The sequence below is a fragment of the Hemiscyllium ocellatum genome, chromosome 27, assembly GCF_020745735.1.
Source record: "Hemiscyllium ocellatum isolate sHemOce1 chromosome 27, sHemOce1.pat.X.cur, whole genome shotgun sequence".
NCBI lineage: Eukaryota > Metazoa > Chordata > Chondrichthyes > Orectolobiformes > Hemiscylliidae > Hemiscyllium > Hemiscyllium ocellatum.
In genome coordinates, this window is record NC_083427.1 from 3,813,214 (window position 1) to 3,835,418 (window position 22,205).

At 48.8% G+C, this 22,205-nt stretch overlaps 2 protein-coding genes across 4 annotated transcripts; both read left to right on the forward strand.

The window, feature by feature from the left end:
- Positions 1–410: 410 nt before the first annotated feature.
- Positions 411–4,168, forward strand: LOC132828662 (zinc finger protein 239-like). Its single transcript, XM_060845714.1, has 3 exons — positions 411–618; positions 1,449–1,561; positions 2,884–4,168. Exon 3 carries the CDS (start codon positions 2,973–2,975, stop codon positions 3,840–3,842), a length of 870 nt encoding a protein of 289 aa, XP_060701697.1. The 5' UTR covers positions 411–618; positions 1,449–1,561; positions 2,884–2,972; the 3' UTR covers positions 3,843–4,168.
- Positions 4,169–19,066: 14,898 nt separating this feature from the next.
- On the forward strand, positions 19,067–22,184 carry LOC132828683 (gastrula zinc finger protein XlCGF57.1-like). 3 transcript variants are annotated; one of them, XM_060845750.1, is made up of 2 exons: positions 19,067–19,174; positions 20,691–22,184. In XM_060845750.1, the coding sequence occupies exon 2, from the start codon at positions 20,798–20,800 to the stop codon at positions 22,034–22,036; it is 1,239 nt and encodes a 412-aa protein (XP_060701733.1). In that variant the 5' UTR covers positions 19,067–19,174; positions 20,691–20,797; the 3' UTR covers positions 22,037–22,184. The 3 variants fall into 3 exon arrangements, with proteins under 3 accessions (XP_060701733.1, XP_060701732.1, XP_060701735.1); XM_060845749.1 differs by having other exon boundaries at positions 20,696–22,184; XM_060845752.1 differs by lacking the exon at positions 19,067–19,174 and adding an exon at positions 19,836–19,924.
- The last annotated feature ends 21 nt before the right edge of the window (positions 22,185–22,205 follow it).

Consider the following 22,205-nt stretch of genomic DNA (forward strand, 5'->3'; position numbering starts at 1 on the left):
GAAAAGTTCCATAAGAATGCAAGTTGTTGTTGTAGCCTTACACTGGGAGAGTCGGGAATGTCATGCAAACATATTAATTCCTCAGACCAGTCACTTTCTGGCTAAAAGCTATCGTTTCACTTGCTCTGAACCAGTAAGGGGAATGGCTGGGACACATTTCTCACCCACCAGGATAAATGCTCACTTTCACCCCTGGAGGTGGTAGACAAGATGCAGAACACCGCGCATGCTCCAGCCCACAATGAGGACCGGATGATTGACGGCGGGTTGCGACCAATAGGAGGAGGGTGGCCAGTGCTGGAGGACGGAGCGAATGCAGCTGGTCCTCCAACCAATCGGAGCGAAGCGGGCGGGGCTACACCGGCCCTTGCGTCACCATCCCACCCCTCCGAAGGAGTCTCTGCGCAGGCGCCGCGTCGCCGCAACTGAAAGATGGCCGGGTTGGCGCGAGCTGCGGGCGTTGGCGAATGGATAGTGGCCGCAGGCGAGAAATAAAGCCAGTGTGAGCTAAGAGGTTTCATCGGCGATCGGTGTCAGCCGTCAGACCTGGATGAGAAATCCCCCGGGCCCGCGTTTGCAGCTAACGGCAAAAAGGCCGCGGGCCTCAGGCGGTAACAGGTCTGGGTTACCATCGCCATCTTTCTTGGGGGCGGTGTTTAGTGAGACGTGTGCGCGGCCGCCATATTTATAGGGGGCAAAGCTCTGGAGGGCGCATGCGTTAACCTTCCTTTGTTGTGGGTCTGGATGGGGACTTGCACGTAGAAAACTCAAACCTTGAGAAAAGTTTGTCGCCTCTGGATTTCTGTCGTAAACTTACTGAGATGGTTGAAGAATATGTTTACTGAGGAAGGAAGTTTGGAGCTGGTTGAATGCTGAGCCAAAGGAGTGGCTTCAGGCTGGTTAAGAGCTGCTGTTATACTCCATATGTTTAGTGGAGAGCAAGTTCTTCCAACTTGTTGGGAGCTTTTTTTATTAGCTGTTGCAGCCTTGCAGGTTGGGACTGCCAGTTGGGGGTTGGCTCCACTGCAGCCCTGCTTCAAGGATTATGATCCTTCAGACCGGATTCTCGCAGTAACAGGCTTGTCCAATGTTCTTAAACCTGGGAAGATAACACCTAACCAGTGCTCTGTTTCCCCCTCTGCCCTCCCTTAACAGCTCTCTGTCACTGTCTACTTTCTTCCAACTCAAATTTAGGGATATGTTTTAGCTCTGTTTTGTATTTTGCTGTTACTTTCTCAGACCTTGTCTAAATGAGATTTGTACTGCTGCTCATCCCTGATCATGTGCTGCTGACTCGCTAGCTTTATGCTCCCTCAATGTGTTTCAGAGTCGATCCTTTTTTCCAGCGTAGGAGTCCATTTCCCTTCTGTTTCTGAGAATTAAGTTCAGTGCTGTTTTATTTCCTGTTTTCCCCTTGTTTTAACTCCATTTTTTTCTCTCTCTGTCAGACACCTGCAAGCATTGCCAGTACCAAGTTGCTTGTAATAATGATGATGATGTTTGACCTTCTTGAACCATTGCAGTCGTGTGGCGGAGGTGCTCCCACAGTGTTGTTTGTTTGGTAAGTTGTTACAGAATATTTATCCAGTGATGGTGAAGGGTTAATGATATATGTCCAAATCAACAATCACTTGTGTTTCAAATTTAATAGCATGTTCCAAGGGATTTCACAGAAATGTGATAGAGGGATATTTGATACTGAATTACTGCAGTAATATTAGGCCAAGTGACCAAAATCTTTGCCAGGTGATTAGGTTTTAAGGAGAATCTTGATGGAGGAAGGAGAAGCTGGGAGGTTTTGGGTGGGAATTCCAGAAGAAATGGCCACCAGTAGTGAAGCGAATCGTAAACACACTGTTGGAGGCTGAAACTAAATGAGAAGCAGAGATCTCGAAGTTTGAGTGGCACGAGGAGAGTGCAAAGATGGGGCTGGTCGCAGCCATCAAAGAAATTGAGAATGAGAATTCTAAAATGTTTCTGCTTTCAATTGGGAGCCTTCAAGGTCAGTGAGCATGGGAATGCTAGGTGAACGAGGCCTGGTGTAAGTAAGCACACAGACAGCAGAGTTTCGGCTGACTGGGTGCCCTTAGGACAAAAGGGCATGGCCTCAAGATTAGAGGGTTCAGGTTTGGATGTAGGCTTGCTCACCGAGCTGAAAGTTTAATTTCCAGACATTTTGTTACCCTACTAGGTAACCTCTTCAGTGGGCCTCAGGCGAAGCATTGCTGAAACGTTTTGCTTTCTATTTCTATGTTTGAGTTTCTTTGGGTTGGTGATGTTATTTCCTGTGGTGAAGTCACTTCCTGTTCCTTTTCTCAGAGATTCGATTAGATTACATTACATTACATTACAGTGTGGAAACAGGCCCTTCGGCCCAACAAGTCCACACCGACCCGCCGAAGCGCAACCCACCCATACATTTACCCCTACCTAACACTACGGGCAATTTAGCATGGCCAATTCACCCAGAGAAAACCCACACAGACACGGGGAGAATGTGCAAACTCTACACAGACAGTCACCCGAGGCTGGAATCGAACCTGGGACCTTGGTGCTGTGAGGCAGCAGTGCTAACCACTGAGCCACCGTGCCACCCATTTGTTCACATATAAATATCCCTTTCCATCATTATCTGCCTCACCCACCACTGCCTGCCTCTCTCTCTACTCAACTCAAGGCCAGAGTGTTGTGCAGGTCTGGTCTGAATGGCAAATTCCCTCTCCTGATGGATATTACTGAACCACTGGGGGGGGGGGGTTTTCTCCCACCTTTTCCTGGCCTCTCATGTTTCCAGATTAATTCAGCTCAATTTCACAACCGATCTGTGTTTTTGAGGGTTTTCTCTCACTCCCTTTTCTTTTCCTGTTTTTAAACATTTCACAGAATATTAGGAGGGGAGGACGTGCAGTTGGGAAACCCAAGTCGAACACCACATCCGAGTGTGCGATTTATCGAGGCCCGAGATTTTGACCATGGAAGGAGAAAGCACTGTACAGAGTGGGGAGAGACCATACACGTGTTCCGTGTGTGGGCAAGGCTTCAGCCGAGCATCTGGCTTGTCAGAACACAAATGGAGTCACAACGGAGGAAAGCCGTGGAAATGTGAGGACTGTGGGAAGGGATTCATTTCCCCGTCGAAGCTGGAAGCTCATCGGCGCACTCACACCGGGGAGAGGCCGTTCCCCTGCTCCGTCTGTGACAAGAGATTCGCCCTGCCCGCTGACTTGCTGAGACACCAACGTGTTCACACCGACGAAAGACCTTTCCAGTGCCCGGACTGCACCAAGTGCTACAAAAGCTCCGGGGAGCTGATGCGCCACCAACGCGTTCACACGGACGAGAGACCGTTCCGGTGCTCTCTGTGCGGCTCCGGGTTCCGGACCTCTCCGGACCTCACTGTCCACCAGCGCGTCCACACCGGGGAGAGGCCGTTCACGTGCTCCCTGTGCGGGAAGGGATTCACTCAGTCCTCCAGCCTGATGACACACTACCGCGTTCACACTGGGGAAAAGCCGTTCATCTGCTCCATGTGCGGGAAGGGCTTCACCTCCTCGTTCAACCTGCTGACGCACCAGCGGGTTCACACCGAGGAGTCCCCGTTCAGGTGCTCCCCCTGCGGGATTCGCTTCAAGCACTCCTCCCAACTCGCTGCACACCAGAGACTTCACAGCGGGGAGAGGCCGTTCACCTGCTCCAAGTGCGGGAAGGGGTTCACTCAGTCGTACAACCTGCTGATCCACCAGCGGGTTCACACCGGGGAGAGGCCGTTCACCTGCGCCAAGTGTGGCAAGGGGTTCACGTGTTCGTCCCACCTGCTGAGGCACCAGCGGGTTCACAAGTGATGTGGATGTTGCTAAATCGCACACTTAGAGGGGACGTAAGAGTATTGGATACGTCTTTCAAGTTAATAACACACTGGCGCCAGGTAGGATGTGCCTGAGAACACTGATGGAAGTGAGAGTGGAAGGTGTGGCCATAAATTTTCAACCTTCCTTCCATGGTGTTTAGATTAGATTAGATTACTTACAGTGTGGAAACAGGCCCTTCGGCCCAACAAGTCCACGCCGACCCGCCGAAGCGCAACCCGCCCATACCCCCACATTTACCCCTTACCTAACACTACGGGCAATTTAGCACGGCCAATTCACCTGACCCGCACATCTTTGGACTGTGGGAGGAAACCGGAGCACCCGGAGGAAACCCACGCAGACACTGGGAGAACGTGCAAACTCCACACAGTCTGTCGCCTGAGTCGGGAATTGAACCCGGGTCTCAGGAGCTGTGAGGCAGCAGTGCTAACCACTGTGCCACCGTGCCGCCCGTGTTGCACCAAGGGACTGGAGCACTGCAGAAGTCATGCCTTAGAGTGCAGCAAGCACAGGCCAAACAGCCTAACCTCGTCAAAACAATAATTTGGGACAAAGGTAATAGTGGCATTGGGAATTGTTAAGGGAGGATTAACACCAATTCATTGTGAGAAAATTGTGTTCAACTCACTTGCTGGAATCTTTTGATGAGGTGTGTTGAAGAGGGTAGTGCTTTTACTGTGGTCTACCTGAGCTTCCAAAAGGCATTTATTGATAGTGCCACCCAATAGACTTCTGAACAAAATTGGAGCTGGCTGATTGAAAGGGGCAGTGACAAGGGGAGTGCAGAATTGATTGGACATAGGAGCAGGAGGAGTCCATTCGGTCCTTCCAGCCTGCTCCACCATTCATCACAATCGTGGCTGATCGTCCAACTTAATCCTACTTCCTCCCCATAACCTTTGATCCCAGTCAGCCCAAGTGCTATAGCTAGCCGTCTCTTGAATACCTTCAATATTTTGGCATCAACTACTTTCTATGGGAATGCATTCCACAGGTGAAGAAATGTCTCCTCATCTCAGTCCTAACTGGTCGATCCCGAATCCTGATGAAGAGCTTCTGCTCATAAAGTTGACTCTGTGCTCGAAGGCATTTGAAATGCTGCCTGACCTGCTGTGCTTTTCCATCTACCCTGTCTGGGCCTGTTAGAAGTTTATGTCTGTGTGATATCCTTCCCCTTCATTCACCCGAGTGAAAATGGTCCTCAGCTAGCACGGTGGCTCAGTGGTTAGCACCGCTGCCTCACGGTGTCAGGGACCTGGGTTCAATTCCAGCCTCAGGTGACTGTGTGAAGTTTGCACATTCTCTTTGTGTCTGTGTGAGTTTCCTCCGGGTGCTCTGGTTTCCTCCCGCAGTCCAAAGATGTGCAGGTTAGGGTGAATTGGCCGTGTTAAATTGCCTGTAGTGTTCAGGGATATGTAGGTTAGGTGCATTAGTCAAGGGTAAACATAGGATAAGGGGCTTGGGTCTGGGTGGGTTACTCTTCAGGGGGTCGGTGTGGACTCATTGGGATGAAGGGCCTATTTTTACAATGTAGGGAATCTTAAAAATCTAAATCTCTCATCTGTTGGATATTTTTTGGGGTGGGGGGGAAAGGGTTGACCTTTCAGGGGAAAGTGGCAGTAACCAGGTCAGTGGCACTATGACTGGGGCACCATGGGAATGGGTAAAAGTTAACAGGACCTTAGTGATAGGAGACTGGATAGTCGGGGGGAAAAGACAGGAGGTTCTGTGTCCGCACACAGGGATCCAGGATGGTGTGTTGCCTCCCAGGTACCAGGGTCTAGGATGTCTTGGAGTGGCTGTGTAATATTCTCAAGGGGGAAGAGTGAGCAGCCAGAAGTCATTGTGCACGTTGGAACAAATGACACAGGTAGGAATAGGGATGAGGTCCTGCAGAGAGATTATAGCCAGCTAGGGGGCGGGGGGGGGGGGGGGGGGGGGATGTTAAAGACCAGGATCTCGGCAGTGGTAATCTCCGGATTACTTCCAGTGCCACGTACCAGTGAGTGCAAGAACAGGAGGATGTGGCGGATGAATGCGTGGCTAAAGAATGGGGGCAGGGATTCAGATTTTTAGACCATTGCAATCTTCTCTGAGGCAGAGGTGACCTGTTCAAAAGGGGATGGGTTATGGCTGAACTGGAGGGGGACTGATATCTTGGCGGCCAGGTTGGCTACTGCTGCAACGGAGGGTTTGAACTAGATTGAGGGTGGGGGGGGAGATCCTCAACAGCAGGGAGGCAAATGCAAGGCTGGAAGGAGATACAGTAATCGGAAATTGTCAAGTGAAGAGACAAGTCAGGCTAGAACACGACAGGGAGCGAGGAATGCCTGTTGGGTTAAATTGCATTTATTTCAATGCAAGAAAGCTGACAGGTAAGGTCGATGAACTCCGGGCGTGGATAGGTACGTGGGACTGGGATATTATAGCCATTACAGAAACATGGCTCAGGGAGGGACAGGACTGGCAGCTTGATGTCAAAGTACAGGTGCTTTAGGTAGTACAGAGATGGTGGAAGGAGGGCAGGGGGAGTTGCATTTTTGATTAAGGCGAGTATCACAGCAGAGATCAGAGATGGAATAACTGAAGGATCACCCAGTGACGCTTTGTGGGTGGACCTAAGAAACAAGGGGAAAGTGACGTTATTGGGGTTGTACTACAGGCCCCCAAATAGTCAACAGGAACAAATATGCAGGGAGACTCGCAGGAGCAATAGGGTGTCATAGTGGGTGGTTTTAACTTTCCTCACACAGAGTGGGACTGTCAGAGCATTAACGGCTTAGATGGGGTGGAATTTGTTAGGGACCTTTCCTCCAGCAGTATACAGAGGGTTCCTAGCCGGGAAGGGGCAAAACCCGACCTACTCTTGGGAAATGCAGCAGGACAGGTGGGGGGAGGTGACGATGGGCGAGCACTGTGGGACCAGTGATTTGTAAATAGTTATGGACAGGGACAAAACAGGTCCACGCGGTCACGTTCTATACTGGGGCAAGGTGAACGTTGATGGAATTAGACAGGAGCCTGCAGGGGTTGATTGGAGGAGTTTGTTTGCAGGCAAGTGGGAGGCCTTTAAAAGTGAGTCTGAGGTCTATATGTTCTTGTGGGGATGAAAGGCAAGGAATCGGGAACCCTGGATGACAGGAGATATTGAGGCTTTGGCCAAGAACAAAGGAGACTTGGCTCAGGTACAGGCGGCTGGGATCAGGGGATACCCTGGGATATAAGGGATACAGGAGTTCACTGAAGAAGGAAATCAGGGGGGCGAAAGGGGGAAGATTAGGGTGAATCCAAAACAGTTCTTTAAGTATATTAAAGGAAAAAGAATAGGGAGAGAATAGGACCTCCTCAAGGACCAAAGTAAACATATATGTGTAGAACTGCAGGAGATGGGTGAAGTCCTCAATTAATATTTCTTCTGTGTTTACCGTGGAGAAAGACATGAAGACTTGGGGACTTGGGGAAGTTAGTGGTGATATCTTGGGGACAGTCAATATCTCGGTAGAGGTGGTGTTGGATGTATTAGAATGCCTGAAGGTGGATAAATGTTCTGGTCCTGACCAGATATATTCAAGAACATTGCAAGGGGCTTGAGAAGTCATTGCAGGGGATCTGGCTGATACTTTTGCATCGTCGTGACCCACACGTGAGGTCCCAGAAGTCTGGAGGGTAGTGAATGTCGTACCATTATTCAAGAACCAGAGAATTATAGACCAGTAAGCTTAACATCTGCGGTGTGTATGTTACTTGAGAAGATTTTGAGAAAGAAGATAAACACGCATTTGGAAAGACAGGGTTTGATTAGAAATAGTCAGCGTGGCTTTGTGCGTGGGTGATGATGCCTTACAAGTTTGTTAGAGTTCTTTGAACTGACCAGGAAGGATGGTGAGGGCAGTGCGGTAGATGTAGTCAATGTGAATTTCAGTAAGGCCTTTTGGTAAGGTTCCACATGGTAGGCTGCTCTGGAAGGTTCGATCACACGGAATCCAGGACGAGTTGGTAAATTGGATGCGCAGTTGGCTTGATGGTAGTAAGCATAGAGTAATAATGGAAGGAAGTTTGTTTAACTTGAGGGGTGTCTCAGGGGTCGGTTCTGGGCCCATTGCTGCTTGTCATCTACAGAGGAACCTATTTCGTTCGGGTAATTGAGTTATTCGGCTAATGGATTTCCTCTGGGGCTCAGTTTTCTGTGAACTCTGCTCCCCGTTCAGGACACTCGGCAAAAGCACACTGCACATGCTCCCCTGGCGCCCACACCAACCCTGCTCTCTTCCTCTCCCCGCCCCCAAAACTCTGTCTGCTCCGACCCCTCCCCACCCCCAACCCCATCCACGCCTGACCGGCCACAACCCCGCAGCCCTGACCACCACCCATCCGCCTGCCCCCAACCCCAACTGCTCCCACCCTGTCGCTCCCATCCCGTCCTGTGCCCCGCCCAGCCCCAACCTCGCACCCCCCCCACCCCACCCCCACACTTTTTGACAGGTTCCACCTTTGTCATGTATAAGGCAATGTCAAAGAGATTATCTGGGGAAGGGGGGGTTTAAGGTTCACCTCTGTATGGAACTCCAGGGAAAGTGTAAGGGGGGGGGGGGGGGAGAGGACAGAGAGAGGGGGCAGGAGGTAAGTCATTTAGAGACGGTGCCTGGACTGTCCCGGACTGTTCTTGGCAGCGTTTCAGTGAGCCGAGTTCATGTTTAATCATTGTCCCTGCAAGCAAACAGACATGATCAGGGCTGAAACAGCTCTTTGGCATAATGTTTCTATTAGCACCTTGAGATCCCCTTTGGATAATCTGATCTTCGGATAATCGAGTTTCCTCTGTATGTCAATGGTTTGCATAAGAATGTACAAGGCATGATTCGTAAGTTTGATGACACTAAAATAGGCTGTGTCGTGGACAGTGAGGAAGGTTGTCAGAAATTGCAGCAGGACCTTGATCAGCCGGGGAAGTAGGCCGAGAAATGGCAAATAGAGTTTAACACAGATAAATGTGAGGAAAGTCAAATCAAGGTAGGAGTTTTATTGAGAATGGTAGGGCCTTAACAAGTCACCTACAGCAAGGAGACCAAAACTGAATACACTCCTCCAAGTGTGGCCAACATAACTTCCCAGCTTCTGGACTCAGTTCCCTGACTGATGAAGGCCAGTGTGCCAAAAGCCTTCTTCACTGCCCTGTCTACCTGGGACTCTACTTTCAGACAACGAAGTCACCGCTATCCTGTCAGATGATGGCTCCACTTAACCACTGAGATGGGCCTTTTAAACAGTTCATTTGCATTGGACGCATTCATCCCAATGTTAACCATTCACCCAACCCCCTGCTGAGGAGGCTGCGTCACACAACTGTGGAACTGGTTTGATTTTTAATTAAGTATGTGTCAGCTCTGGGGCCCAGGTTGCTTCACACTGTGTCCACTGACGATATCAAAAGCTGGGCTATAAAAATGAAGGCCCCAGCCTGTTTAAAGCAGTCTTAACTTGCAGAGAACGTGAATGCAAGTTCATCGATTTTCTTTCATCGAGACAGCAAAGTAGAAATTACATTCCAGCAATATTCTTCAGATGGTCTGTGAAGGAATTTTAAGGAGAAGAAACTATCTCAGACGTGTGGACTTCCAGCTAAACAATTATTCACCTTGCAAAGAAATTCCGAGAACTCCAGCCTTGAACTTTTGGACTCTTCCTTCAAAGCAAAAACTTTGATAAACTGGTATCCGTCGGCTGTTTTTGTACTTCGGTTGTTGCTAATCGGATGAGCTATTTACGCTTTACTGATTTATCAGAGGGTGTTGGGAAAGACGCCACTGTTATTTGAATGGGCAAAGACATTAAATCACAGTCTGCTTATTGTCAGATGGCGAGAGCATTGGGGAAGAGGTTCATCTTAAAACTTGCAATCCATTCATAAATTCTGGGAGAACAACTTCCAGGAGTCAGTTCAGGTTTGAAGTCCACTCGGTTTGACCCTACCACATTCTTAGCCAAGCTGTTCCAGCGCAGACATTTTCCTGACAATGTGGATAGTGTGAGACTTTTTATGATTATGTGCAATTGAGTGGCCGGCTAAGCCATTTTTGGAGTGAACTCCATTTCTGTGGGGGTTGGGTCCCTGGGAGGCCAGGCTGGGTTGGCAGATTTCCTTCTCGAAAGAACATCCATGAACCAACAACTTACACTCATTTCCTGGTTATCAGTAATTCCAGATTTTTCTGTTTTGCATTCCAATTCCTCCATCTGCTGTGCTGCGATTCCATTCTGGGTCCCTAGAGAGGTAGCCAACGACTTTGAAGTGCTGGTTCAGTAACAATCCCATTACGCCATCGCCTTCCACCAGCTATGTCCTGTCTTGACAAAAAAAGACAAAAAAAAATTTGCAGATGCTGGATTCCAAAATCGACAGGCAGGAGGCTGGAAGAACACCGTCCTGTAGCAGGGCTATACCCGAAACCTCCTGATGCTGCCTGGCTTGCTGTGTTCCTCCAGCCTCCTGCCTGTCTGTCCTGACAAAAAGCAGGACAAATCTCACCCAGTCAGTTACTACCTCCATTCTTCTTGTGCCAGTCATCAGCAAAACTGATGGAAAGTATTGTTAAAAGTTCCATCAAACAGCACTAACACGGCAGTAACCTGCTCATTTTGTGTTCTGCCAGGGCCACTCCAACCCTGAGCTCACAGTAACCTTGGTGAAAGTACCAAACTTGAGGTGAGGGTTACTGCCCTTGACAGTAAAGCCACGTTTGATGAAATGTGGCATCAAGGAGCGAATCTGGGGTTCGAGCTATCCCTATCACAAAGGAAGGTGGCTGTAGATTTTCAAGAACAATCTACTAGATACCCTACAGTGTGGAAACAGGCCCTTCGGCCCAACACCAACCCTGCAGAGAGTAACCTACCCAGACTCCTTTCCCTACATTTACCCCTGACTAATGCACCTAACACTATGGGGCAATCTAACTTGGCCAATTCACCTAACCTGCACATCTCTGGACTGAGAGGGGAAACCCATGCAGACATGGGGCAAATGTGCAAACTACACCCAGACAGTGGCCCAAGGCTGGAATTGAACCCGGGTCCCTGGCGCTGTGAGGCATCAGTGCTAACCACTGAGCCACCATGCGGTCCATCTTTCCAGGGGTTCCTCAGGGATGCTTCCTCATCCCAACCACCTTCAGATAATCAGCAATGATCTTCCCTCTAGCGTAAGGTCAGATGTTTAGGGATGATTGCACAATGTTCAGCAACATTCATGACATCTCAAATACCGAACTAGTCTGTGTCCATGTGGAGCAAGCCGAGGACTAGATTCCATTTTGGACTGACGACTGGAAAGTGATGTTAACGTGTCAGGAAATGACACTTTCCTTGGCATTTAAGGTGAGTAACTCACCTTCCCTCTCCCCACACCTGTCTGCCATCTACTGGTTGAAAGTTTTCCAGCTACCTGGCAGATAACAGCACCAGGAGAAAGTGTAGATGTTAGAGATCCGAGTCAAGAGTGTAGTGCTAAAAAAGCACAGCAGGTTAGGCAGCATCCAAGGAACAGGAGAATTGACGTTTCGGGCATAAGCCCTTCATCAGGAATCGTTCTTGGTAAAGGGCTTATGCCCGAAATGTCAATTCTCCTGCTCCTCTGATGCTATCTGACCTGCTGCGCTTTTCCAGCACCACTCTCTCCACTGTGAACAGCATGAACCTCATTCAACATTGTTACCTCAATCCAGGCTAAAAGAGAATTTGATTGATGCTCGAATCTGGGAACTTTAGTCTAAGCGTTCGAAAGGGATTGAGGCTGTTATTTGAAAAGGGTCGTTGGGCAAGGTGACGGGGAGAAGGCAGGATATTGGCACTCAGTGACACTCGGAGCTGGAGCAGACATAATTACATTTGCCACTTTTCATATTCATTTCATGACCGACACGTAGAGGTTACAACTTGTACCATCCACAAGAGGGAACTCACCTCTTTCGGCTGCACCTTCAAACCCTGTGACCGTTACCATCTAGAAGGGCAACAGATTGATCAGGATGGTGTCTCAGTGGCTAGCACTGCTGCCTCTCGGCGTCAGGGACCTGGGTTCGATGCCAGACTCGGGCGACAGTCTGTGTGGAGTTTGCACATTCTCCCCACGTCTGCGTGGGTTTCCTCCCACAATCCAAAGATGCGCAGGTTCAGTGAACTAGCCATGCTAAGTTGCCCATGGGTGTGTCACAGGGATGTATAAGATTAAGTGTATTAGTCAGGGTGAAATATGAATCTGGATGGGTTACTCTTCAGAGGGCTGGTGTGGACTTGTTGGGCTGAAGGGCCTGTTTCCACACTGCAGGGATTCTATGAATACCACCACAGGTTCACCTCTGTAGTGACATGGGCTGTATTGCTGTTCCTTCATTGTTATGGGGTTAAAGTACCTGGAATTACTAGCCCAGTAGCATTGTGGGTATCCTGACATGTCAAGGTCAGCGCAGGTTTCAGAAGGCAGCTCACATCTGCATTCTCCAGGGCACCCAGGGATCGTCATTAACGTTGGCCATCGTAACAAGGCCCACATCCCATCAATGAATGAACAAAACACAAATATTTTCGACACTGCCTGATATTTCACGTCCTTCCTAAAGTACAGCATACACAAGTGGACACAACACTCCAGCTGAGATCACACAAGTGTGTTAACACCATTTCAGCACAGCCTGTTCGCTGCGTTAGTTCGAGCCCCACCATTTTAAATGAAAAGAAAACAGAAATGGGGAAATACTTAGCAGGTCACTCCGTTAAAAAATGGGCAACGTCGATGATAGGGCTGGACATTTGATTCCTCTAGCCTGCTCCACTATTATAAAATGTTATGAAGATAGGAAAAGAATAATCACTACTTCTGGCTGTACTCCTTCAGAATGAACATTTCCCACTGCTAGAACCAGCCATCATCTGTCTTCCCCCCCCCCCCCCCCCCCCACACACACACACACATCCCTCTGGCCCCCAAACTCCAGCCATTGAACACTGCTTTGACCACTCATCCACCGAGAGGCTCCAGCCTGAACTGACATTCAGCAATGACTGATTTGGGGACATTGCTTTCCTGTTCAAGCAGGATTGGATATGGCAGCAGGCATGAGTTGCGAATTTTATTGAGACAATATCAGGACAAGTTCATCTGGTGTCAAGCAAACTCTAGGCCGCAATCGACTCTTTCATACAGGTAGTATTCGTGTTGAGAAGTAGACCGTATAACACAAAGTATTCCTCGCAACTTTCACAGCCTCGATCTTTGGTCTTTAAGCTTTTTCACTCTGTCTCGCTGGCTGTTAATCTTCGTGGCCCCTCTTTGCTGCATGCCATTTCCTGGGGGAGGCTCTCTTTTGTCCTAAGTTCTGATCTGAAGGGCTCTTGCCCGAAACGTTGATTCTCCTGCTCCTCGGATGTCGCCTGACCTGCTGTGCTCTTCCAGCAGCACACCTTCGACCCTTAACCCTTCCCTCCACCTCGTCACAGCTTGTAGGCAATACTCACCTCACTGAATCAAGGGATCATCTGCGTACTCTTTGTTGTTCTATATCTCCCTTGTCTCGAGGCTGCTATATCCTGTTGTTTATTTCACTGACATCTCTGCACCAGCAGCTTCAAGAGCTTGCTTTAGCTTTTTTTTAACTGCAGTAAACCAGGCCCTCTGTAACTTGGCTTCTTACTAATACATTGTACCCTATTCCCTAAGCTTTTTCCACTCTGTTATACTGTTAAGCTGAGTTTCACGTGAAGTTCTTAGGGGTAAAGGGATCAAAGGGTAACACGCCTGCCGACTACCCAAAGCCTGTCTCCCCACCCCCCACAATCTGCAAGGCTCTAGTCAAGAGTGTGGTGGAATGCTTCCCACTTGACAGGATGACTGCAGCTCCAATAACACTTAAGATACCTTCCCGGGTCTATTGGCACCATATTCACAAACATTCACTCTCACCACCACTGACGCTCAGTAACTGTTGTGGCTCTGTTCGCCAAGCTGGGAATTTGTGTTGCAGACGTTTCGTCCCCTGTCTAGGTGACATCCTCAGTGCTTGGGAGCCTCCTGTGAAGAGCTTCTGTGATCTTTCCTCTGGCATTTGTAGTGGTTTGAATCTGCCACTTCCAGTTGTCAGTTCCAGCTGTCCGCTGCAGTGGTCGGTATATTGGGTCCAGATCGATGTGTTTGTTGATTGAATCAGTGGGTGAGTGCCATGCCTCTAGGAATTCCCTGGCTGTTCTCTGTTTGGCTTGTCTTATACCATGTACAAGATACACTGTAGTGACTCACCAAGGCTCCTTAGTACCTTCTAAACCCACACCTTCCACCACCTAGAAGGACAGGAGCAGCAGATACATGGGAACACCATCCTCTGCACTTCCCCCTCATCCGTGAATTGGAGATTTATCACTGTTCCTTCACTGCCACTGGGTCAAAATCCTGGAATTCCTTCCCTCACAGTGTTGTGGGCACAGCACACGGACTGCAGCGGTTCAAGAAGGCAGCTCACCACCATCTTCTGTCAGGACAGGCAATAAATGTTAGCCCAGCCATTGCTTTGCAGACCTCACAAATGAGAAAAGGGTATAGAGTACAATGATCAGCCATGATCATTTTAAATGGCGGGGCAGGCTCGAAGGGCTAAATGGCCTCCCCCATTCCCATTTTCTAAGTTAGATATTCACTTCTAATAATCAACGTTACATGTTTCTTCTTGTTGGTGTCCTGGTATTCTTACAGCATGAAACCAGTCAAAGTATGAGCTAGCCCTTGTGATGTGAGAATGGACAAGAGCTGGAAGTGGGTCCACTGGTGACATATTATATGTTGTTATTTACAAAATAAAAGCAATATTTTCTCAAACCTTCACATACACACCCTCGGTGAATTACAATTTGTAGGCCAGACCCTTACTGCCACTTCCACCTGGTGCATTCTGTGTGGGTCAGCGGAGGTCGAGATACGCTGCTGCTGCAATCTCTGGGTTTCAGAGTCCCTGAGCATCACGGTAAAGACTTCCTTCTCGAATATAGGGGCAGACCCAGCTCGTGGAGATGGAAGCACACTGTGTCCGTCTGGTACTCCTTGGGGATTGAGAAATGGGAGAGTTTTCAGTGAATTCCCATTCCATGTCACGATTTTCCATCAGCTCTCTTCTGGACCACCGTCACATCGCTGCTCCCACTCTGCTGCAGACCAGCCTGAGGGAGGTCAGTGACACGTTGTAAACCCACAGATACAGTATCTGTCATCCTGTCTAAGGCAGCAGACATCTTTGCATGGTCAGGATCTGCACGGTTCCATTTAAGAGCTGTGCTTCAGGCAGTCTCCCTCTCCATGACTGACATGGTTTCTCAGACCGCCTCCAGCTCTACGGCAATCCATGCACCCTACTCCTTCAGTTCGGACCCTTTCCTATCTCCCACCTACCTCACTCCAGCATTGGTGCTCATGATTTTAACTGCGGAGTCCATGAGCTCTGGAATTTCCTCTTTAAACATCTTTGTCTTTTGGTTACCTGTTAAAAGGGTCAGTTAGCTGGGCAGCTGGTTTGCCATGCAGCGTGATTGCTGACATCATGGGTTCAATTCCACACTAGCTAAGGTTACCAAGAAAGACTCTCCTTCACTTGAGACCCTCAGAATTAACTCCCACCTATTGTCTCTTTTGAATGAGACAGTAGCCCGAATAGAGCTGTAGAGCATGAAAACAGACTCTTCAGTCCAACTCGTCCATCCCAACCTGATTTCCTAAATAAATCCAGTCCCATTTGCCAGTCTTTGTCCCATGAGGGTCCTGACCACAATGTCAACTCCTCTGTTCCTCGGACACTGCTGAGCTGCTGTGCTTTTTCCAGTGCCACACTTTATCATCTGCAGTCCTCACTGTCTTCTAGCATTTGGCCTATATCCTTCTAAACCCTTCCTATTAATATACCCATCCAGGTGCTTTTTAAATGTTGTAATTGTACCAGCCTCCACCACTTCCTCCAGCAGCTTATTTCATACACGTGTCATCCTCTACGTGAAAACATTGGCCCCCAGGTCCCTTTGAAATCTTTCCCCTCTCACCTTAAACCTATGCCCTCTAGTTCTGGATCTCCCCACGGGAAAAACTTTGTCTACTTATCCTATCAATGCTCCTCATGATTTTATAAACCTCTATAAGATCACACTTCAGCTTCCGATGCTCCAGGGAAAATATCCCCAGTCTATTCAAGCTCTCCCTGTTGTTCAGACCTTCCAACCCTGGCAACATCCTTGTAAATCTTTTCTGAACCCTTTCAAATTTCACAACACCCTTCCACTGGCAGGGAGACCAGAATTGGACACAGTATTCCAAACGTGGAGGAGCCAATGTCTTGTACAGCTGCAACATGACCTCCCAATTCCTATATTCACTGACCAATACAGGTAAGCATATCAAGTGCCTTCTTCACTATCTTATCTACCTGTGACTCCACTTTCAAAGAACTATGAACCTGCACTCCAAGGTCTCTTTGTTCAGCAACACTCTGCAGGGCCTTACCATTAAGTGTATAAGTCCTGCCCTCATTTGACTTTCCGAAATGCTGCATCTCATTTCCATCTGCCGCTCTACAGCCCATTGGCCCATGTGATCACGACCCTGTTATACTCTGAGGTAACCTTCACTGTCCACTGCACCTCCAGTTTTGGTGTCATCTGCAAACCTATGTTCACATCCAAGTCATTTACTCAAAGAACAAAAAGCAGTGGACCCAGCACCGATCCTTGTGGCACACTGCTGGCCACAGGCCTCCAGTCTGATGGCAACCCTTCACCACCACCACCCTCTGTCTTCTACCTTCAGCTCAGTTCTGTATCCAAATGGCTAGTTCTCCCCACATTCCATATGATCTAACCGCACTAACCAGTCTACCATGAAGAACCTTGTCAAACGCCTTACTGAAGTCCATCTAGATCATGTTCATCTCTCTTCCCTCATTAACCCTCTTCGTTACTTCAAAATCTCTATCAAGTTAGTGAGGCAAGATTTCCCACACACAAAGCCATGTTTACTATCTCTCATCGGGCCCTGCCTTTCCAAATAGATGTCCCTCAGGATTCCCTCCAACAACATGCCGACCACTGATGTCAGGGTCACTGGTCTTGAGTACCCTGGCTTTTCCTTACTACCTTTCTTAAATAGTGGCACCACATTAGCTAATCTCCAGTCTTTCTGCACCTCAACCTATAGCTGTCAATGATACAAATATCTCAGCAAGGGGCGGTGCAATCACTTCCCTAGCTTCCCCCAGAATTCTGAGGTATACCTAATCAGGTCTCGGCGATTCATCCACCTGTATGCATTTTAAGTATGCATTGTACTAGGGACATTTTTCATGAGGTTGCTATTTATTTCCCCACATTCTCTATCTTCTATATCCTTCTCCACAGTAAACACTAATACAAAATACATGTTTAGTCTGTCCCCCATCTTCTGCAGTTCCACACACAGGTGGCCTAGCTGATCTTTTAAGAGACCCTGTTCCTTCCCTGGTTCTCTCTGTCATAAATGTATTTGTAGGATCCCTTTGGATTCTCATTAACCTATTTTGCCAAAACTATGTGATAGGAAAAAGTGAGAACTGCAGATGCTGGGGATCAGAGCTTAAAAATGTGTTGCTGGAAAAGCGCAGCAGGTGATGCTGCCTGACCTGCTGTGCTTTTCCAGCAACACATTTTTAAAAACTATGTGATGTCTGGTAATATGGTGGCAACTTTAACTTTACCTGGGATGTGGGGGGGGGGGGGTGCGGGGGCAGGGAGAAGTGATCAGATAGGTAGAAATTGACCTGTGTGTGTGTGAGAGAGAGAACAACCATTAGGGAGACAAATCAATGGATAATAGTATGGCAGGGAGAAAGAAAAGCTGACCATGGGGCCATAAGTCGGTGAAAATGGATTGGCTGAGCTGAAAGCACCCCATGTCATGACAGGGTGTGGGAGTGGGTCAAGGACATGGAAGTTATTGTTCAAATTGTAAAAGCATAGAAACTGAAAGAACTGTGGATGCCGTAAATCCGAAACAAAACCAGAAATTGCTGAAAAGATAAGCAGGTCTGTGGAGGGAAATCAAGAGTTAACATTTCAGGTCATGTGACCCTTCCTCGGGATGGGGTTTGTGTGTGTGTGTGTGTATAAATATGTAAAATTATAGAAGACAATTATTGAGTCCTGAAGGGTCGCCAATTGGAAACTCAGATGCTGTTCCTCCAGCTTTTGCTGAGCCTTCCTGTAACAGGCCTGAAGCAGAAATGTTGACCAGAGAATAGGATGGTGCGTTGAAGTGGCAAGCAATTGGAAGCCTCAGGGAACTGCAGCTTTTCTTTCTGGCATTCTGCCCATCCATCCCTTTATCTCCCTAACTGTAGTTCTTCTCTCTTTGGTTCCATCTCTGGCTGTCCATCTGACTCCTCACTCGCTAACCCTGCCCCCTTGTCTTCAGCCTATGTATCACCTTTTCTTAGATACCATCAGTTCTGAAGAAGGGTCACTGGACTAGAAACATTGACTCTCCCTTCTCTGCACAGATGCTGCCAGAGTTTCTCCAGCCATTATGCTTTTGTTTCAGAGACCCAGCATCTTGCAGCTGCTTTGTTTTATGAATGAATCCAGCTGAAGATCTACCAGAAGGGGAAAGGGGGCGGGGCTGGAGGACCGTGTGGGAAGCGGCTGGTCCTCAAACCAATGGGGGTGAATGAGGGGCGGGGCTGGAGGACCGTGTGGGAAGCGGCTGGTCCTCAAACCAATGGGGGTGAATGAGGGGCGGGGCTGGAGGACCGTGTGGGAAGCGGCTGGTCCTCAAACCAATGGGGGTGAATGAGGGGCGGGGCTGGAGGACCGTGTGGGAAGCGGCTGGTCCTCAAACCAATGGGGGTGAATGAGGGGCGGGGCTGGAGGACCGTGTGGGAAGCGGCTGGTCCTCAAACCAATGGGGGTGAATGAGGGGCGGGGCTGGAGGACCGTGTTGTGCGCGGCTGGTCCTCCAACCGTTGGGCGTCAAGAAGGGGCGGGGTTGGAGCGCGAGCCGCTGTCAAAACAGCGGAAGCGAATGGGGGGGGGCAGGGCTGGAGGACCGGACGGCCGTAACTGGTCCTCCAGCCAATGGGGTGGGGGCAGGGCTGGAGGACCGGACGGCCGTAACTGGTCCTCCAGCCAATGGGGTGGGGGCAGGGCGAGTGAAGGCCAGCACCGCGTGGAGGCACGTGCTCAACCCCTCCCGCGCAGTCGCAGTTCCAATGTGATTGAAGTCTTGACGATGGGCTGGCGTTGCTGAGGAGATGGTAAGGTGGGGGCTGAGACCGCGAAGAGCGGCAGGAAAATGGAGCTCATGGGGACTGGGTGGTGTCGTAAACATCCGGTATAGGTCTCCGGACGCGAGTTAGAAACTCTCAGTGTCTTTATTCCTCTCAAGGGAGGAAGCGGCTGCAGGCCTCAGGTGGTGACAGGCCTAGATACCGCCGCCATCTTTATTGGGACAGTGTTGCCCCTTGCGACCGCCATGTTTATGGGGGGCAAAGGGCAATGGGGCGAATGCACCTCCCTCCTTTGCCAGGGGATGGATAGGGGGAGTATTCACACAGAACAAACTCGAAGCTAAAGAAATGTTGGCTTCTTCTGAATGTCTGCCGTGAATCCAAAATCTCAAAGTAAGACTGCAGCATGATTCAAGAAGGCAGCTCATCATCATCATCACCACCTTTATCAAGGGGCAACTCAGGATGGATAATAAATACTGGCCAGCCAGCAATAACCAGGTCCCATGTGTGAATATTAAAAAAAAAGAAAATTACACACCTTTCAATCCTATTTCATTTACTGAAACCCTTCCAGATTTCAGTTTTGAGGAAGATGTATTTACTCTTTTGATGCTTCCTGACCTGCTGAGGATTTCCAGCAGTTTCTATTTGTGTTTCTGCGGTGAAAATACGCCAACTTGGTAATGTGAAAATCTAGTTGGAAGCTTGTCATGAATTGAAAACTCCCCCTCCCCCAGGATGGGAGTCTTCGAGACCAGTGAGCATGTTTGTAAGGTGAGAGGATAACGATTTGAATAAAGATATGAGGGGTAATGTTTTCACACCAGGTGTGGTTCATCTGTGGAATGAAATCCCAGAGGAAGTGGCAGATGTGGGTACGGTTTAAAAGACATTTACATAAGTACATGAATAAGAATTGCTTGGAGGGAATATGAGCTAAGCGCAGGTAGGTGCGATTGGTTTCGTTTGGGATTATGGTTGGAATGGACTGAAGGGTCAGGTTCTGTGCTGTATGACTCTGGTTGTGAACAGTCTGGTTCAGTCTCAGACAATTACCAATAACTGTGATGGAGAAGTTGGTGAGGGATTAGAAAATCATATGATGGCTTCAGCCTTCCTAACATTTAAATGGTTAACACCTCTGTTCATCTATGCCAGGCGGGTCAGGACATTGTGACTTGGGGGTGGTCGTGTTCATGCTGTACCATGGTCCTTCACAGTGGGAAGGTTGAGGATTTGGAAGATGCTGTTAAATTACTGGTTGAATTGTAAATATCTACAATCCCTCTGTTTCACCCCCTGTCTCTCTCACCTCTTTTTCTCTCTCCTTCTCCATCCCCCATCCAGTGAGGCCAGGATTTTGTGTACACCCACATTGAATAGCAGATTCCCTTCCCTCATGAACCATCTCTGGTTTTAGGACAATCCAGCAGTTTCATGGTGCCAGTCGCACAAATGTTCATCACTTAAATCTCTCCATCTGCTGTTGAGTTTTCATATTATCTTCTTCACTCCCTTTATTTTTCAATTAATGTTGCAGGGTAGTTAAAGGAGTCCTTTTGCAGTTGGGAAACTGAAACCAAACATCACAGAGGATCTAATGGATTCACCCAGTATATTGTAACCCGAATATCACTGGCTTCAGGCATGGAAGAAAAAAGCAGCGTTCCCACTGGGGAGAAACCGTACATGTGTTCCGTGTGTGAACGAGGCTTCAGCCGACCATCTGACCTGTCGCGGCACAAGTGTGGTCAGACTGGCATCAAATGGTGGAAATGTGGGAACTGCGGGAAAGGATTTGATTACCCATCCCAGCTGAAAAGGCACCAGCGCAGTCACAACGGGGAGAAGCCGTGGAAATGCACAGACTGTGGGAAGGGATTCAATTACCCGTCCGAGCTGGAGATTCACTGGCGTACTCACACTGGAGAGAAACTGTTTACCTGCTCCCAGTGTGGGAAACGATTGGCTCACTTACACAGTCTGCTGATACACCAGCGCGTTCACACTGGGGAGAGACCGTTCAGCTGCTCTGAGTGTGGGAAGGGATTCACTACCTCATCCCACCTGTTGACACACCAGCGGGTTCACACTGGGGAGACACCTTTTAAATGCCCGGATTGTGATAAGTGCTATAAAAGTTCCGGGGAACTGATGTCCCATCAACGTGTTCACACTGATGAGAGACCATTCAAGTGCTCCCACTGTGGGACAGGGTTCAAGCACTCGTCTCAACGCACTGTACACCAGCGAATTCACACCGGGGAGAGGCCGTTCACCTGCTCTGAGTGTGGGAAGGGATTCACTCAGTCATCTGACCTGTTGAAACACCAGCGGGTTCACACCGATGAGAAACCTTTTAAGTGTCCAGACTGTGGGAAGTGTTTTAAAAGTCCTGGGGACCTGATGTCCCATCAACGTGTTCACACTGATGAGAGACCGTTCAAGTGCTCTCAGTGTGGGACTGGGTTCAGGCGGTCATCTGACCTTATCGTACACCAGCGGGTTCACACTGGAGAGAGGCCGTTTACCTGCTCCGAGTGTGGGAAAGGATTCGCTCAGTCATCCCACCTGCTGATACACCAGCGAGTTCACACTGACAAAAGGCCTTTTCAGTGTCCAGAGTGCAGCAAGTGCTTTAAAAGTTCTGGGGAACTGATGACCCATCAACGTGTTCACACTGACAACAGACCTTTTAAATGCCCAGACTGTGGGAAATGCTTTAAAAGTTCTGGGGAACTGATGTCCCATCAACGTATCCACACTGACGAGAGACCGTTCAGGTGCTCTCACTGTGCGACTGGGTTCAGACGATCATCTGACCTCCACGAACACCAGCGGGTTCACACTGGGGAAATGACTGTTCACCTGCTCTGTATGAAGTGATTCACTCAGTCATTCCACCTGCTGAGATGAGTTCACGAATAACTACAGTTAGTCACATTGAGGACTGAACCATGTCCATTGCGGTGTTTCTGTTGACCTTAATAACCTTATAGATATGAACATTCTGTATAAAAGTCAATAAATCAGCTTTCTGGTAAAGTGTTTCGAG